Source organism: Podarcis raffonei, chromosome Z, assembly GCF_027172205.1.
Source record: "Podarcis raffonei isolate rPodRaf1 chromosome Z, rPodRaf1.pri, whole genome shotgun sequence".
In the NCBI taxonomy this organism is placed as follows: domain Eukaryota; kingdom Metazoa; phylum Chordata; class Lepidosauria; order Squamata; family Lacertidae; genus Podarcis; species Podarcis raffonei.
Window position 1 is genome coordinate 43,005,602 of NC_070621.1, and position 18,806 is coordinate 43,024,407.

The window sequence follows — 18,806 nt, forward strand, 5'->3', positions numbered from 1 at the left end:
CAGCCACCAACTTGGATGGTTTTATGCAGGAAAGGCTATCAATGGCCACTAAGCATGATGGCTATGCTCTACCTCCACAGTCAGTGGCAGTAACCTTTGTGAATAGTAGTTGCTGGAAGATGCAGGAAGGGAATACAGAATGCTCTTGTTTCCACAGGCCTCTGGTTGGCCACTTTGAGAACAGGATGATCGACTAGACAGGCCAATGTGGCCTCAACCAGCAGGCACTTCTTATGTCCTTACGTTGTTCAAGGGTAGAGATTGTGAGAAGGCATCTTCCAAAGCAATCCCACCCCGCAAATAGCTTTGGAGCCTTCTTGCCTCTAGCCTAGCCCTCACCCCTTTTCCTGTTCCCGCTGGAGTCTTCTTTTGCTTGCCACGCCTGCGGGCTCTCTTCCGGCCAACGCTGTCAATGACAGATCTTAAAAACTTGGGGTCGGTGAGATTCGGCAATCGCAGCACCTTGTGCCTGCTGGACCTCCTGAACGGAGCGGGTTGTGTCTTGCTCCTCGTGAAGTAGGGTGAAATGTGAGGAGTGTTGCAAGCCGGTGTAGAGGCAGAAGGTCTGGCCGAGATGGTAGAGCACGGCTTCTCTGTCAGGGGCTTCTTCCTAACCCAGTGGAACACCAGTATCATACGCCTCTTAGATGGGTTGGACATGCTGAAGAACGTGCTGGAGGCCCAAAGACCAGGGTGACTTCAAAGCAGAGGATGCAGCAGGCAGTTCCCTATCAATGGTGCTAAATCCAAGCAAATGTTAGCTCCAGTCCTGTTAAATCGATCCAGCAATTATGAATGTTAAATAAGGGATTAATTCCTCAGGCAGTATGAAAAGACTTTCTGTGGCTTTTGAGTAGATGGGAGCCCCCAACTACTGCCACTGTTGACAGCCTGTTGCCCCTTCACTCTGCTTGAATGGGTGATGTCACAATGGTTCCTTCATCAGGTGTTTGTGAGCATGAAAATGCTGTTGGGAGTTTCAGCAATGAAGGCTCAGGCATAACATACTGTTTGAAAGTCTGAACATTTCCTCTTTTTTTATTTAACAAAATTTATATACCACTTTTATAATTTATATACAAATTATTAGGAGAGTAAGTTAAAAATATACTGTAGTTTATTCACTTATAGGCTAGTTTACACACTTTATTCCTTCTTATGCTTCTATCCCACCTTTCCTCCACAGAGCATACACACTTCAGCCTCCACCTTCTCCATTTTATCCTGACAGCAATATTGTGAGCTAGGGCCATAGCTCAGTGGTAGAACAAGTGCTTAGCATGCAGAAGGCATCAGTTCAGTCCCCAGCATCTCCTGGTTGGACTGGGAGCGCTCCCTCTGCACTTCGGAGGCTTCGCGTTGCTATCGCTGAAGCCAAGGAGCCTGTATTCGCTCCATAGGACGCACACACATTTCCCCTTAATTTTTAGAGGGGAAAAAGTGTGTCCTATAGAGCAAAAAATACAGTACTACCCTTCATCACAAGATCTCAAGGCACTTCACAAGATAAAAATATAAAGTAAAAGCATAAATAAATAGTTAAAACAAAACAACACAATAATACACACGCACCGCAAAAACATTTAAAAGGCTGTAGAATGTTAATCAGCCAACGCCAGGTTGAAGAGGCACCTCAAGATATATAATGAAGATGCCAGACAAATCTCCCTTACACCAGAATGAAACAGATTAAAAAACCTCAAAGCTATCCAAATTCCAAAGCTCATGTTCTTGGATTATGGACTCTAGAATATTCTTTAAGGACTTCCTGACTTTCCACAGAGGACTGTAGGGCAATGAATAGGCAGGTTTAGTCCTAACAACTAGGAAAACAGACCTGCAAGTATTCAGTGTATTCAGAAGCCAACATGAACTGACTGTAGTTTTTTCAGCATGCACTGAGGTGAAATTTGTAGCATTAATCTCTGGCTATCTCTGGACTGTTATCCTCCCTAATTATCCATTGCCTTTGTGCAGCTAGTTTCCAGTTAGAAATGAAACGTTCTCTCTTCATCAACTACAAATTCTGGAGTCTGAATCAGAATATGTTGATTCAAGACACTGAGGGATAGCATGAGACTCTTAATCTCAGGATAGTGGGTTCAAGCCTCACACTGGAGAAAAGATTCCTGCATTGCAGGGGTGTTGGACTAGATGACTCTCATGGTCACTTCCAGCTCTACAGTTCTATGATTCCATGAAGTATTGAAGCCAACAGTGGGGAACATCAAATTGCAATGGGCTTCACTGGAAAAAAGAAAGGTACAATTTACAGGGAGCATGGAAATACTAACTCTCAGTTAGTACCCTTGCCTTGCAAGGGTAAAATAATTTAAAATGCAGAATGAACATTCCATTCACAGCAGGTATCCAAAAGTCTTTTTTTTAAAAAGCAGTAATGAGAAGACATGATCAGTACTTTTGAGGTCACCATCTCTGACTGTGGATACAGAGGACTTAATCTTTAGCCTACCATATCTTTAAAAATATTTTCAGCTAGCAGCTACAGAGGACATTCTCAGTTGCTTCTGGAAGAGGACATAATAATGAGTAGAGGAAGGAGAACTCATGGTAATGAGTTCTTCTTCCTGCGCAGATTACCTCAGCATGAAGCCAAGGATAAAAGAAAAAGTGGTGCTGAAGGCTACAGTTATTTCTCAATCAGCGAATTTGCAAAATCTTATGACTTTCCCGCATCTTTCCAAAAGCCGAAGGACAATTATGAATATCTGAGGTATATATCTTTAAAAGCAACCTGCAGTGTTACCCCAAAGAAGCCCTTTCTCTCAGCAGTTTGAACCCCAATGCTACAAATGGGCATCATGGTACCCTCCAAATGTTGTGGCTCAGGTTTATGAGAATTGTAGTCCACAGCACCTGGAGGGCACCGCTTTGCCTACCTCTGTTGTCCTGTACTGTTGGAAAAAAAAAATCCAAATTAATTTGATTTTTAAAAGACAAATAGCTTTTCCTGCTCTCACCTGAATTCCCCGCTGCATCTCTAATAGTGTGAGCCAGGGCTTTTGCCAACTTAGGCAAGGCAAGAGAGACAGAATTCTTCTTTCCTTTAGTTAAATTAAATACTACTGGCTTCAAAGAAACCTTTGGAAGATGTGAACACACAAAAAAGTCTGTCACTCGCTCACTCCATTTCCCTTTACCTAATACAGCTGTTTTACCCAGGAACTTTTACTGAGACACAACATTCCTAACCGCATCTCTAATCTTAAAACTTTCTTCCTTATACTACTGATGAACAATCTCAAAATTACACTATGAATTAAGGTTACAAATAAGCAGTGATTGTTAAAGGATTATTTTGTTGCCTTCAGTAAATGAAAATGCAGTTTCCAGCTTCAGACACAACAGCATACCAAGACTACTTATAAAATCAGACTTATGCAATAGTATAGTTCTGAATAACTTGACGGTTTTGACTTTTGATATCTTGGCGTATCTTCCTGGATATTTAATCAGGAAAAAATCAAGTACTGAGTAGATTCAACAAAAACATATCTTCCATTCCTGCATTGCAGGGGGTTAGACTAGATGACCTTTGGGTTCCTTCCAATTCTACAATTCTATGGTTCTATGATCCTATTCATATCAGAGTTGAGACTTGATAAATATTAAATAGGCATTGTCATAGCAAATTATGTAAGCAAAAACTCAATTTCTTCCTTTTTAACACATCATATGTAGATAGAATCAGGTAACATTTAAGATACGCAGATACTGACTATATCACAAATCTATGTACATTCAAATCCACAAAATAAACAGATAGTTTCTGTAACTACTAGAACTTCATATTGACTTGTCTTACATGGCTATTGTAAAGATTGCTGTGGACCCTGAAGAAGAGCAGATTTAACATTTAAGCCCTGGCATAATGCAGAGGGTCTTATTTTCAATCAGGGCTGACAAGGTGAGGCAACTGCCTCAGGCGGCAGGATTAACAGGGGCCTTTAATGAATGTACTGCCCACTGCTGCTGCCATGGTGCCACCAACAGCTGTTTCGCGCTCCTTGGAGGCTGGACCTGGTCCCCCATGCCACATCTACAGTGGTCTCTTGGTGACTAGGAGGCACTGCTGGTCTCCTCCACCCTTGCCCCCAATGTAGATCTTCACTTACCCCTTCTTGGCTGGCAGCAGGAAGACGCCATTTTGTGGTTTCCCTCAGGTGACAAAATCTCTTGGGCCAGTCCTGCTTTGGACACATGGTACACAACAGTTTGGTCAATTGCAATAACAAAATAATTAACTAATCAAATGAAAGTTACTCAAGGCAAGTCAGCTCACTTTTCCTTTTACAGTATGGTTACCAGATTTTTTTCAATGAATCCAGGGACACTTTTTTTTTTTTTTTTTGGAAGCTGAGTAGCAACAGGGAGTCAGTAGTGGGGCTAGTGAGGCAAAAGCACACATGCATATTGTATAAAGGTGCAAAGCCCTTCTTTCGCACCCTGTGAAACATAAATGCAGTTTTTTTCAAAACTGGCCAACAGAGCACTGCCCGCCCGTGACTCCCGAGCCTTCCCTGATCTCCTGCCCCCTTCCTCCTTTGTTTTGACTGATCAGGGGAAGCTCAGGATTCACAGGCGGGTGGCTGTTGCCCAGTTTTTTTAAAAAAACTCCGCACATTTATGTTTCACAGGGTGCAAAAAAAGGGCTTTGCACCTTGCCTGGCAGAGAAACCATGCGCCTTGCACCCCTCCTGGGCAACACCCGCCCGCCCGCCTGTGACTCCCAAGCCTCCCCCAATCTGTCAAAACAAAGGGGGAAGGAGATCTGTACCGCTGGACATCCCTGGTTCCTCTTCGGCAGTGGCAGAGGCAGCGAGCAGCTGCTGAAGCCAGCCAGAGCCAAGTGCGCTACCAGGCTGGCTCCGGGCTGCTGAGGCTGCCACTGCCACGTTTCCTGGGGACAGATTTGCAAATCTTGGGACACTCCCGGGTTGGAATTTTTCTGGGTACAGATTTGCAAATCTGGGGACTGTCCCTGGGAACCGGGAATGTATTTTACAGCACTTGGTAACCATTTCTAGACTAGGTGAAAACAGAAGACCACAAAAGATCCCCACCACACTCTCATTTAAGCTTGTAGAATGGTTTCTTGAATTAAGCCAATACAGACATATGGAACATTCATAACTTTTATTCTTGTAGCATGTTGTGTTGACTAATATGTTGTAATGTTCTTTGTTGGTTGTATAATTCTGTTGACCTAAAAAGGAATAAAAACATGTATATAAAAAAACAAAAGTCCTGGCTGGATCAGGCCCTTGGCCCATCTAGTCCAGCATTCGGTTCACAGTGGCTGCCAAGGTGCCTATGGGAAACCCACAAGCAGAACCTGAATGCAATAGTCAGCGCTTTTCCTGCTTGTGATTACTAGTCATTGGTATTCTGAGGCATATTGTCTCCATCAGTGGAGGCAGCCATTGTGGCTAGTAGCCTTATCCTCCATGATTTTTTTCTAATCCCCTTGTCAAATCCATCACTACATCTTGTGGTAGTGAATTTCAAAGTTGAATTTCAATGTGTTGTGGAAAGTACTTTGCTTTGTCTGCCCTAACTCTTATCTGTCTACCTGATTACTAGAAATATGTATCTACAAACACACACATATGATTACCACATTTACCCTTGGCCAAACCTCCATTTTTCTCATGTTGGTTGGGTGTTGCCATTTAACACTCTTACACAGCTCCTCAGCTTACCCAAGTGAAGGGTTGTTACTTCATCCTGGACATCAAATGATCAGTCTGATGATCATGGACTTACATTGGGGTGCTGGGCTTGGTGGAGAGGTTTAAATCTGCCCAACCTGGTGCAATATATTTGCCACCAAGATCTGTAGGGTCTTATCTTATGGGGTGCAGAAAAAAAAATCCTGGGAGTGGGGCATCAGACCTGTGCCAGGGGTTATTCATTCCTATATTATATAAATACTAATAATAATAATAATAATCAACAACGTTATCACTAATCGTTGTAAGAAAGAACTCTACAACTAGGTCACATTTCAGCAACTTGCACTATGTCTAGATGAGATATATGACAGTGAAATAAACCCACACACTGTTTAAAATCCGTATCCCTCTGGAAGGGGGTTGCCACGCTGTGGGTGCACGGCCAAACTGTCGCGGCGCTACGGCCGTCTGAAGAGATAACTACACGGCAGGGAATGAAGACGACAAAATCTCTCAACCTGGCCTACCTCGCAGGGCAGTTGTGAGGACAGACGTAGAAGGGGAATACGCCTTCGCACGCAGCCTTGGCCGATTAAAGCGAAGCGAAGCTGCTAAATAAAACTCTTCCCTGCAGGCGCTGCTCGCTATTTCCTCCGAGGCGAAGCGGCAGGGGAAAGAGACCCCCCGCTTCCGGCGCCATGATTTCCATCTCATGAGGAGACCCCGTGTAGGAAAGGAGGGAGGCGAGCATCGTGTGAATAAACTGCGCTCTTCGCAGCCTGGGGAACGGCGGAGCCGAGCCTTGCCGCGGAGGGAGGTGAGGGCGGTGCGCGGAAAGCAGGATAGGGGGCGGCAGAGAGGCCGCGGCTTCGGCCGGCCTCCAACCTTGGCGGGCGGGGGGGGGCGCGTGAAGGGACAGCAATAGACGCCATCATTGGGGACGGGGGTGGGGAGAAGTTCAGCGCCCTCGGTCGGAGGCGGGTGAGCTGACTCGCGGAACTCCCTGCCTCAGGATTTCGGCCTGGTTCGGAGGGGTGGGGATAGCCAGTGATCGCACCGGGGGGCAAGGAGTACATCGGCAAGCAGTACATCTGCTAGGTAAGCGGGAAGCTAGACTCCCTCCGGAGGTTTCAAAACAGAGATTGGGTGACCCTCTGCTGCGATTCCCCCAAACCCAGAGAGTGGCAAAGCGGCTGCTGCGGCTCTCCCCCTTCCCTCGGCTCGCTGTAGGCTTGGGGGTGGGGGCGCCGAATCTCACTCTCCTTTAGCCTGAAAGGGGGGGGGTCCACATTCGGCCCATAGCTGTCAACTTTCCCCTTTTCTTGCGAGGAATCCTATTCGGAATAAGGAAATTTCCCTTAAAAAAAAGGGAAAGCTTGACAGCTATGATTCTGCCCCGCTTCCACCCACGACTCCCCATGGGGCGAGTGAGGTGGTCTTGCCCAGCCACAGGATCTGCTGGGAGAGGAGTGTACCAACGTCCGGAAATGGGTGGGGAGGCCAAAGCCAAAACGAACTGAAGCAAAGGCTAGTCAGTGTTACCACAGCTTTAAAGCAGAAAGCTTCCAGGGGCGAATAAGCTCAATAGTGGCTGGGGAAAGAGCGGGCACCCCCCGCACCATGATCTGCTAATGGTACGGTCTGAAGAGATTGAGTCCCGCGCATGCGGGAGAGCAAAAACACGGAAATAAGAGAAGTAAAGAGTTAGTCCTAGGAGCTTCACTTCCCTTGCGCTGTGTTTGCGGCTCCTCTTTCCTCTCCTCAGCCTTCGCACTAGAGGAGAGGGTTGGAGGAGCCAGGCTGCAAGCTTATGCACACTTCCCCGCGAGTAAACCCAGTTGAAGTTTGTTGGATTTACTTGCTGAGTAAACATTGCTTGGGGCTGCGCTGATAATAGTCCCCAATTTAAAAGGAAGAGCCAGGATAGACAGCTTTCTCCTCTTTTCCTTAAAGAGAACTTAGTGCACCTTTACCAAGTGCACAATGACAACAACCACACACAAAAAACAACCAGGTGGGGGCGGAGGTTCCCCAGCCTGTACGCGCTTCACCTAAATTTCGTATTGTGCTGCTGCTGTCAAAAGTACGTACAAGCGCCCATCCCTTTAGTAAAACTGCTTTTGGCTAGTTGCCTTGTGATGGCTTTGTGGTACCAGATCTTATAACATTTCTTTTAAAAAAGAGAAACAGCACCCCAGTGTCCCCCTTCAACCAACCAACCAAAAGTAAATATTCCTGCAGAAAGATGCATATTATAAAAAGCAAACCATAGCTATGTCTATAGGAAGAATATTCCAAGCTCCACAGTTTTGCAAAAAAATTGCAAATGGAAAGCAGTGAGGAGTCATGGCCAGGGAGGAAGTGACAGCAGGTCATGAGCTTAATAACCTTTATTAGGGTCAACTTCAGAAGCCACAAAAAAGTGGGCAAGCTTTAGAATTTCCCGGATAATTTATGGAGAACTTAAAAGCACAGCTCGTTTCTGTGACACTCCCCCCCCCTTATTTTTTAAAAAACTGGTCTTTAAATTGCTTGCAACTTCCTAGCTGAAACAGGGTTTCAGGTATGACGGGAGCTGAGCTGGGGAGGGGGCAAAAGGAAAGGTTTTGTGGGAGCTCCTGAAACAGCGATCGGAGGAGTTGATGCACGTGCAGAGGAGGAAAAACACAGGGAGAAATAAATGGCAGGGCAGAGAAAGCTCTAAAAACAAAGAAAAAAATTGCAAATGGAAAGCAGTGAGGAGTCATGGCCAGGGAGGAAGTGACAGCAGCTTAAAATACTTTTATTTAATAAAAAGTAGTGTTCGGGATACTACTGGTGTTCTCTGGACAGCTATTTTGGAGTGGAGGACAAAGTCCAGCAGGGGCACCTGCTTCATCCCCCCCTCCACCAATGCTCTGCTTGTGGGCTCCCCAGAGGTGAGAAAACAGGATGCTGGCCTCTTGCTGGGATTCCTCAGAGGAGCAAGGGAAGGGGAAGAGGAATTGGAAGTCAGGCTAGGACCTGGGAGAACCAGGGTTCGAATCCCCACTCAGCCATCAAGCTGCCTGGGTGACCTTGGACCAGTCTCTCAGTCAACCTTGCAAGGTTGTTGTTGTGAGTGGGTGGGGAGAGCCATACAGGCCACTGTAACCTTGCAGGAGGTGGTGTATAAATGTAAAAAGTAAAAAAATAAAATAAAGGGCCGTCCCTCTTTGCGTGATTTCCCTCTCCCTCTGCCCAGCTTCATCTCGGACTCATGAAAATATTGCAAGCAAGAGTGCTCCTGAGCACATGCAGACAGCAGTTTTTCCTTCAGTAACTACAGCCAGTCCTGGCACATCAAGATTCAGGGAGGAGGGCTAACCCCTAGGTGAGGAGGCCGGGCAAATTGGAAGTCGCTTGAAGGCACCCACAATACGTTTTTTTCGGAAACCCGAGCACCAAGTTTACCCCGTCTCCATTTCTAATTATTATTATTATTATTATTATTATTATTATTATTATTATTTGTTAACTACCCTTCGTTCTAAGGCCCTGGGCTGGGTTGCAGCCATTTAAAATACAGTGTTAAAAGCAATTTTAAAATTACAATCATTAAAAATAAAAAGAAACAGTAGCATCTTATAAAAAATACCATTGCTGGGCTTTATTGGAAAAGGTTCTGTTTTGCAGGCGTTAAAATAGGTGTAGAATGTGATTCTATGTGTGATTATTCAGAAGCAAAACCCAGTATTAGTACTAATGTCTTATTAAAACTCCTGAAGCTGCTAAAAGAATGAAGAATCCAGGACCACTTTAACAAATTTATTTAGGGGTCCATATGGCACCATCATAAACGCTAAGCCATCTTTCTGACGCTAAACTAAAACTTGATGGATTATGATTAGCTTGATAATGGCCTATTTGATGAAATATTCTGCAGGGAGGGGGTTCAGCTGGGTCTCTTTATGGATTATTGAAATAGTGTTACTGAATTGTATTGTTACGGTTTTGTGCTACACCTTTGTGCCTTTTTTATAAGCTGTTTAGAGATTTTTTGTAGTAAGTGACTAATAAGTCATATAGGTAGCAATACTAATATTCAAAATGTTTTATACATTGGAGTAAAATGACTATGGGATGTTTTAAATATAGGCTGAGATTATTATGCATTTATTCAACAGCATTTGCATGCCAATTAATTGTAAAGAAAATCTCTTAAGTGGTTGAGTTTAAAGTATGCAACAAAAACACAATGATCATTCACAACAAAACTAATTAGTGATTACATAATCAGCCTTAATTTGCTATATTAATTAATATATGTAGTTAGATAGAAAACCACTACATTTATAGCTATAGATATAGACGTGATCTTCTTTTTTAACAATATTTTTATTCATTTTCAAGTTGCACATCACACATAAAACATAACAAACAACACATTAACTACATTGCTTAAAATATCAAATCAGATTCTTACAGTTCACGCCAAGAAAAATTCCCACATATTACCATGAGATATCTGGGGGTTAAAAACATGGTCTTCTCATTTAAGGTTGGCAGGGGCTGTTGCCATTGGACAACACCCCCCCCGCCGCCGACCTTGCCCCTGTGGCTTTTTGGAAATCAGGGACCTCTAGCAGCCTAGGCGCTACGTAGGGAGCTTACTTTCCCCTCCAGAACCAGCCCAACCACCCAGCCCAGGCAGGCGGGCAAAGCGCTGGATGCACCCGGATATTGCTGGCAAGGTACAAAGGTGCCTTTGGAGACTGGGCCAGTTCCACTGGGCGGGGGTGACAAAAAAAATTCTGCACTGGGTACCATCTGACCTTGCTACACCTCTGGGCTAGATGACCCATCAGGACCCCTTTCAACTCCGTGATTCCATAATTCATTAACTGCTTCCTGCACTGCAGGGGGTTGGGCTAGATGACCCTTGGGAACCCCACTTCCTCCCTTCCCTTTACGGCGACTCCCTCCCTCCAAGCCCTGCACATTGCTGCAAGGAAAAGCCATGGGTTAGCCAGGTGAGGTTTAGTCCCTTTCTGTAACAGACAACTCACACTCTGGTGTTAAGAGGTGGAGGAGGTGTGGAGGGTGGCGAAGGCAAGTACAGCATGGGCTTAGGAGGAGGCTTCACTCAGAGAGAGAGAAAGGAAAGATCCTGCTGCATGCCATGGGAATTGCTCCCTAGGAAGCATCCTCTCTTAAACCTCCTCTTTGTGGGGATTAGTTTTAGTTCCCAAATTGCATAGTAGTAACCCTGGGCTACTTGACCCTTTGATTAGTTCTGTTTTTCCTCCTGTAGAAACTACGCAATACCCCCTCCTTTAAAAGTTTACATCAACTTCCCAAGTGTCAAAAAAAGGTTATTTATGTATGCCATTACTGCAGCCTGTGTTTGTTAGCCCCAAAATGGAAAACGAGCGAGGTCCCAACTAAAGGAAGAGTGGCATCTTAAGTTGACAGAATATGCACAACTCACAGATTTAACATATAGAATAAGAGAACAAGAAGAACATACGTTTAGAGAAGATTGGGAAACGTTTATTGAATATATTGGGGGGGAATTGTGTACACTTGAAAACGTTAGCAGCATTAAGATAAATTCAGCGATGTAAATAAGTTTTGAATAATGGAATACTGAATGGTTTAGTTTTTGTAAAAATAAAAAAGCAGGGATTTATGATATGCAAAATGAACCATGGAAAGAGAAGAAGTGAATGTATTTTAAGAATATTTAAAGCAGTATTCTAAATTGTAAAAGAAGAAAAGTTACACACACACACACAAAATAAAGTTTGAAACAACACCTGACTTTTACTTAGCATACTTGCAGCTGCAGATTAAATAGGTGATGCATACAGTGGATGTTTCCTGAATTGCTAACACGGTCTTTCCATAGCTGTCAACCTTCCCTTTTTTGGTGGGAAATTCCCTTATTCCAGCGCCGTTTCCGCTGCTTCCCACTGTTATCCCAGATTGTTAGATATCCCGTAGACTGTCCCCGGGACAGGTGAGGCTACTGATCCCTTATTTTCAAATCTGAAAGTTGACAGCTACGTCTTTCGTAGATTAAAGTGTCACAGACTAACCGACTCTGAGGCGGCACAACAGAACATAACCTGCTGCTCTAACTGCTAAGATGTAACTGCCATAACGGTTCCAACTGCCGCAGGGTGTAGGACATCACAGGGTTCTGCAGCTCTTGCGATTAAACCTTTACGCATGCATTTTGGACACCAGCCTCCTGCCCCCCGCACTTCTGTGCACATGGGACTAAAATGGTCAGCAAAGGGTCTGCTTCGCAAGCCAAGATGGGCTGGAATGACAGCTGTTTGAAATACTGTGCTGTGTAAAATAAGAAGAAGGACATTCATGTGGTAGTTGAAGATCTCTGTGGCGTCGCTTAGGGCACGCCATTTTAGCGGGTGAGACATAGCTTTAGCAAATGTCCTCAGTGAGAAGAGGTCTTGAAAACATGTTTTTGGGAGTGAGGAGTCCAAATGCGCTGTTATTTTTGTGATTTAGACAGCATTTCACTTGGTAAACCTACAATGGAGGAAGAAGCCCATAAACTGCTTCCAGAAACCGAATAATTTCAATTTCACCTTCTGAAAAGTCAAGTCAGGTAGCTCTTAATAATAATTATATTACTACATAATATAACTGCAAATATTTAGCAATCATTTTTAATGTTTTCCAAACAATTTTCACACATTTTACTTACAAAACTAAATTATATTAGTTCAACTGAAATATCTTTTGAATTCCCAAGTCATGTTGCAGTTTTTGAGCACCCCTCATTTTTGGAATTTGGCAGGCAGATTCATGCAATCCCTGAACGCTTGCCGAGAGAGAATATGTGTTCCTCATTCTGGTTTTAAATTGTTTGTTTGGAAATAAAGGTGATGCAAGAAAGGACTAAAGAAGTAAAGAAGAATGAAGTTTCCCTGCCTTTCCTTCCGGCAACCTTATGCTGGGTTAGTTTTAAACGAAATAAAAACAATAGAGACCCGTTGGCGACCATTACTGGCCCAGTACGAGTCCTGTACCGTTGCTGTCCACATTGCTTTTAAAGACTGGGACGACAAAGCCTGGAAAGACATCCTCACAAACAGGCTTGGGATGACAGTGACTCAAATTGAAGAGCTATTGGATGCAGGTGAAAGGTTTGGAAGAGGTGTTGTGGCAGGTAAGTGACAGTAGCTCAACTTTTAAACTTCCAGTAGACATGAAATGCTGACTTTGTAGAGTACAGTCATACCTCGGGTTGAATACGCTTCGAGTTGAGTGCATTTGAGTTGCACTCCACGGCAACCTGGAAGTAACGGAGTGCGTTACTTCCGGGTTTCACCGCTTGCGCAGACACTCAAAATGACGTCACGCGCATGCGAGGAAGCGTGCGTGCGCAGACGTGCCATCGCTAGTTACATTTGCTTCTAGATGCAAACGGGGCTCCGGAACAGATCCTGTTCGTATCTAGAGGTACCACTGTATTATTATTGTTGTTGTTGTTATTATTATTATTATTATTATTATTATTATTATTATTATTTTACTTCTGCCCACCCCAGTCTAAAGAATCTGCTCATATTCTATCATGAGGATGGTGAAAGTACATTTGGGAAAGTATATCCTGCACAGAACAAGGGAAAGGGCAGAGAAACTGGAAGAAGGTTCATCAAATGGTGGGTTGTTACTGCAGGACCTTTCAAGGCTATGGCCATAAAGTAGGAAGCAAATGAGCTAAGACAGCCTAGTCCCCTAGTAAATATTCAGGTTACCTCCCTGAATCAAAAAAAAGAAAAGTTAACTTTTGAACCCTTTTACTGATGAAGATTCAAGAAAAAGCATGCAATCTGTATTTTAGCCAGTTGCACACTGTGAATTTAAAGTAATACACTTCTGTATTTTATAAGAAACTTAAAGAAGGCCTTTTGTCTTACCTAGCAAGGCTCATTTACCCTGCTGCCTCAGTGGCTAACCAGACTGAGAATCCACACGAGTGCAATAACACTCCCCTGTTTGTGATCTTTCTAATCCTCTCTTGAAGTTTCTCAAGCTGGCAACTAGTGCTACATCTTGCCATAGCAAATTTCATCGTTTAAGCATGTGCTGCATGAAGACGCACTTCCTTTTTGCCTGTCCTAAATCTCCCCAAATTTAGCTTTATTGGTGTCATTAGGAAACTTGGCCATTCTGTTGCTTACACCTAACTCCTGATCATTTATGAACAAGTTTAAAAAGGCACTGGTCCCATAGCACACTGCCTCCCTCTATTGTGAGGGCTACCTATTTATTCCTACTACTCTGTGCTTCCTGTTCTTTAACTACCGGTAGTTACTGATTCACCATAGGACCCACTCCCTTATCCCATGACTGCTAAGCTTACTACAAAGGCTCTGGCTGGAAGCACCATTTGTAGCAGGATACAAAGAGGACCAATGGTTTCTATACTCCTCTCATACAGACTAGTAAATAGGTTAAAGAGGGGAAAGGAAGCACTGGGGGAATGTCACAAAGCAAGGGAAAATGCGCGAGAGAGCTGGAACTATACCACAAATACCAATTCCCCCATCTGTTAGCCTATTGGGTATCTACTTATTGTGAGAGCAAGCAACTTTTCCAGCTGTAGGGTTCCATTTATGGAGTTTGTTCCTTGGGAAGGCTCATGTGGTGTCCACACTGTTATCGTTTACATTCCAGGAGAAGTCTGCCCACCCAGATCTTTTTAATCTCTTTTATCTCCTGACTTTTTAAAGTTTGATGCTGTCATTAAGCATTGTATTCTTCTTTGTCTTATTACTGTATTTTATTACATTCTGTAAACTGCCCCAAATGCTTCAAACTGAAGGGCAGGATAAAGTCCTGCAAATAAAAATAAATAGGCCAGTAATTTCATTTTTTTAGGAAGAAAATTATAGCAATATTTGTGTTTTAAATACAGGACTAATTGACATTGGGGAGACATCACAGTGCCCAGAACTCTTGCCTCCTGAAGACATTTTGGTACTAGAAAATAAAGCCATCCTCTCAGGCCTGGAGCAGAAATACCTGACAGTTATTTCAAACCCCAGATGGTTGTTGGAACCTATTCCTACACGAGGACGCAAAGATGTCTGGCAGGTGGACATCCCAGAGGAATTGATTCCTTCTTTGGACTATTCCTGAAGATTTTTTTCTTTATGGTCCCTTAACTCTACATTTTCCAAGCTACTGAAGTGGAATAATTTTCTTCTACTGACCTTAATGTAGACCACTATTATAAAGTGAGCAAGTGCCTTATACCTTGGTGTTATCACTCTTGCAAATGGAGAACATTAATGGAATAGTTGGGGTCACCAGTATAGGTATGCTTTGTTAAAGCTTCTTAGATGTGGATTATTGTGAATTATCCATCTTAGGTCCAAGCTATCTGAAAGACCGTATCCGCCCACACAAACCTGCCCAGATGTTGAGATCTTCATGGGAGGCCTTTCTCTTTGTTCTGCCACCTTCACAGGCATGCACAGGAGGGGATGTGGAGGGCCTTCTTGGTGGCTGCTCCCAGACTTTGGAACTCACTTCCTAGATAAGCTAGACTGGCTCCCTCCTTGTTGTCCTTCTGCCAACAGATGAAAGACGTTTTTGTTCCAACAGGCTTTGGGAAACTGACTGCTTTTAATGAAAGGGCTGGTGCCATGCTGTTTTTCTGTAATTATTGGCATGTTTCAAACAGGTCTTAAATACGTATGTAGTTTTAATTCTATCATTGTTTAATTGTAGTTTAATAATTGATTTTCCTGTTTTTAGTGGTTCCTGTTTTTATCTGTAAATCACCTTAAGTTCCATCAGGGGGGGGAAGAGGAGTATAAATAAATATTAATCATAATCATTTACATGCACATTATGGAATATTAAACACTTTTTCTTAATTAAGTGAAATAAACAGATCATCAGTTAATCCCACTCCCTCCCGCAGAGCTTTCACTCTTAATTCCTCTGCTCCTATTGGGTATATGGTCTCATCACAAAGGGCTAATCCATGCCCTCCACCCCTTTTTAGTTAACTCATTTAAATGCTCCATTCAGAGTCTTCCTCACTACTTTGCAACTGCCCTTTCAGCTTCCTATGCCCCTTGTGCTATTTGTGGATGTAATGCCGTACACAGTACTATGCTTCTATAGAAATGGATCATGTTACAGTGGTACCTCGGGTTACATACGCTTCAGGTTACATACGCTTCAGGTTACAGACTCTGTTAATCCAGAAATAGTACCTCAGGTTAAGAACTTTGCTTCAGGATGAGAACAGAAATCATGCGGCGGCGGCGCAGCGGCAGCTAGAGGCCCCATTAGCTAAAGTGGTGCTTCAGGTTAAGAACAGTTTCAGGTTAAGAACGGACCTCCGGAACGAATTAAGTACTTAACCCAAGGTACCACTGTACTTAGAAATGCTATGGATGTTTATTAAACCTGCTAAGGAGGATGTGGTCTACTTTTCTTTAGATCAGGGGTGAGTAGCTGATAACACTCCAGTTGTTCCTGGGGTAGAGTTCCCATCACACCTGGCCAGGAGTCAACCTGGCTGGTGCAGATGGGAACTGGAGTCCAGCAACATCTACAGTGCCAAAGGTTCACCATCCTTTGTTTTATTTTGCTGCTCAGCCACACTCCCTTTCCCCATAGGTCAGTGGTGGGCTCTGCTATGTTGACCAAGACTAAGGATGAGGACAGGAAATGCCACCTCAATGACCTTGGCACAATAGGGATGTAAAGGTATTTCTGCTTCCCAATGTGATGTTTTATTCTAAGAATGTTTGGCAGGTCACTTGGGCCTCTCAGAGGTATAAAGTGAGATTTTTTAGCATTCTGAATTTTCTTTGGGCCATTGCATTTTTAGTGTGCGCATATAAAATCATCTATGTAAAAAGCATTTATGAGTTATGACAGCTAGTTCAGATTCACATGGATTGCACCATTTTTAGAACTCCCCTACTAATTGAAATTGAAATACTTTATTGTCACTTGTACAACTTGTATACAGTGAGATTACACGATCACCCCCCACTCATCTCTCTTAATTCCCCTCGTTTACTGACACTCACCCCCATGGTTTTCCTCTGCAAAATGAGCTACAGGACTCTGCAGCTCCCAGCCCGGAGAACTACATTTTGGCACCTGAGGTGAACCACAAAATGGCGCCTTCCCTCCCCACCAGAAAAGAAAGGGTGACTGAAGATAGACATCAGTATCTGCTGCCCTGTGAATCCTGCTGCCTAAGGCAGTCGCCTCACTTTGCTTCATGGGTGGGCCAGCCCTGAAGTGAGCCCTGGCAAGCAAAGTATTTCAAAAAGTGATTATATCCATTCTTTCCTTCTTTCTGAGTAATTCTGGATATCTTAAAAGCTTGTTACATCTACAGGTAGATGTTAATATTTAACAGTCCAACTGCTCTTTTAGAATATGACAAATTATTATCTATGCTTTAATATTACTATGTAATTTACTTGCTATTATTGTAATTTTGATATAATGTGGCATCCAGTGTACCAGTACTTCTGAAATACTCCACAATAAAAACAGTAGCTACATTTCAATACAGTACCGTATATGAAAGTAGGATTATTAGAAACACTGGTTTTTGTTTCAAAACATTTGTTGTTCTTCCAGACATGTATTTGCCCAATTATCTAGAATTTAGATCTCATAACAGAAGCTGGCGCCATGACAGAAATCTGAAGCAGTTTATAGATGAATGTCAAACCTCATAATGAACACACAATATATTATTTATTATTGCATCATATTAGGATCTTTTGGGGGGGGTTCTGTTTCATTGAGTATCTGCACACTGTCCTAGATTTTAAAAAGAGCATATATTAAAAAAATATACAAAATAAACACATGAAAGAATTAAGTAACAAACATGAGGCTTTCACTGTAAAGCAAAATGCCGCTTTAAAGCTAGCTGAAAACTACCACAATAGTTTCTTTCACATCTTTCGTGACCTTAACATGTCAACTGTGCATCAGTGAATGTGGCAACTTCCCTGGCTTTTTATAAAATCCGATCATTGGTTATTCAATGTCAGAGCTGGCTTCTCATGCTAAATATTTGCTTAGGTTGGGGATGAGAGAAGAAGGCCCATATATGATGTGTTCCTTTACTATTTGCTTGGATGCATATTTATTCTAGCGCCATTTAACAAAAAAGAATGTGGAGAGCAAATTTCAAATTCCTTCAACAGGTACAGGAACGGCACGCTAAACTCAAACCCTTTAAAGATTCTAACTATCCTGTCTTTGATCCCTTCATAATAGAGCTTCTCAGCATTGCAGGTGCTGACCTGTTTAACTGCAATACAAACATGACAAACTGAAATGAGCAAACTGTAAATATGGCTATAAATGCAATAGTGGGTAATAATAAATGAAGTTTTAAAAGTTTGACTTGACATACCAAATGTAAAGGAGTTTCTTCAACTACTGGCACTGACGTCCTTCACAGGTTTAAGTAGCCAATAACACTCCCATGGTTTCTCCTTTTGGAGATGATTAATTAAATTTCTATACCATCCTTCATCTGAAGATCGCAAAATAGTTTACAATATAGAAACAAAAAAGTAACAAAGTAAACAAAAACACACACCCCACAGACAGTTTAAAAGGCCTTAGCCAAAGGCCTGCTTAAAGAGAAACATTTTCACCTGCTGCTTAAAGATATGTAATGAAGGTGCCAGGCGAGCCTCTCTGGGGAGAATATTCCACAAGTGGGGAGCCACTGGAGAAAAAGCTCATATTTGTGTTGCCACCCTCCAGACTTCTCATGGAGGCACACAAACAAAGGCCTCAGAAGATGATCTCAGGGTCTGGGTAGGTTCATGTGGAAAGAGGCGGTCCTTGATTATTGTGGTCCTGAGCCATTGCATTGAGGGCTTTGTAGGTCAAAACCAGCACTTTGAATTGGGCCAGGAAACTAATTGGCAGCCGGTGCAGTCAGGCCAGGATTGGCGTTACATGCTCAAACTGTCTTGTCCTGGTGAGTAACCTGGTGGCTGAATTCTGCACCAGTTGAAGCTTCCAAACCATCTTCAGAGGCCACCCCACATATAACATGCTCACATAGCAGCTATTTTAATACACACCAGACCACGCCTTTGG

General features: G+C 43.2%; 1 protein-coding gene and 1 long non-coding RNA gene across 6 annotated transcripts; one reads left to right on the forward strand and one right to left on the reverse strand.

The window, feature by feature from the left end:
- Positions 1–280: 280 nt before the first annotated feature.
- Positions 281–6,329, reverse strand: LOC128406755 (uncharacterized). The gene is made up of 3 exons (XR_008328604.1): positions 6,224–6,329; positions 4,137–4,208; positions 281–2,247 (listed from the first exon to the last, which is right to left on the reverse strand). It is a non-coding gene; the product is annotated as an uncharacterized LOC128406755 (long non-coding RNA).
- A 77-nt stretch (positions 6,330–6,406) lies between these two features.
- On the forward strand, positions 6,407–17,246 carry LOC128406754 (protein EOLA1-like). Of its 5 annotated transcripts, none has more exons than XM_053374408.1 (3): positions 6,407–6,513; positions 12,569–12,855; positions 14,611–17,246. In XM_053374408.1, the coding sequence occupies exons 2-3, from the start codon at positions 12,603–12,605 to the stop codon at positions 14,832–14,834; spliced, it is 477 nt and encodes a 158-aa protein (XP_053230383.1). In that variant the 5' UTR covers positions 6,407–6,513; positions 12,569–12,602; the 3' UTR covers positions 14,835–17,246. The 5 variants fall into 5 exon arrangements, with proteins under 5 accessions (XP_053230383.1, XP_053230381.1, XP_053230384.1 ...); XM_053374406.1 differs by having other exon boundaries at positions 6,408–6,513; positions 12,484–12,855; XM_053374409.1 differs by lacking the exon at positions 6,407–6,513 and adding an exon at positions 11,695–12,286.
- Positions 17,247–18,806: the final 1,560 nt, after the last annotated feature.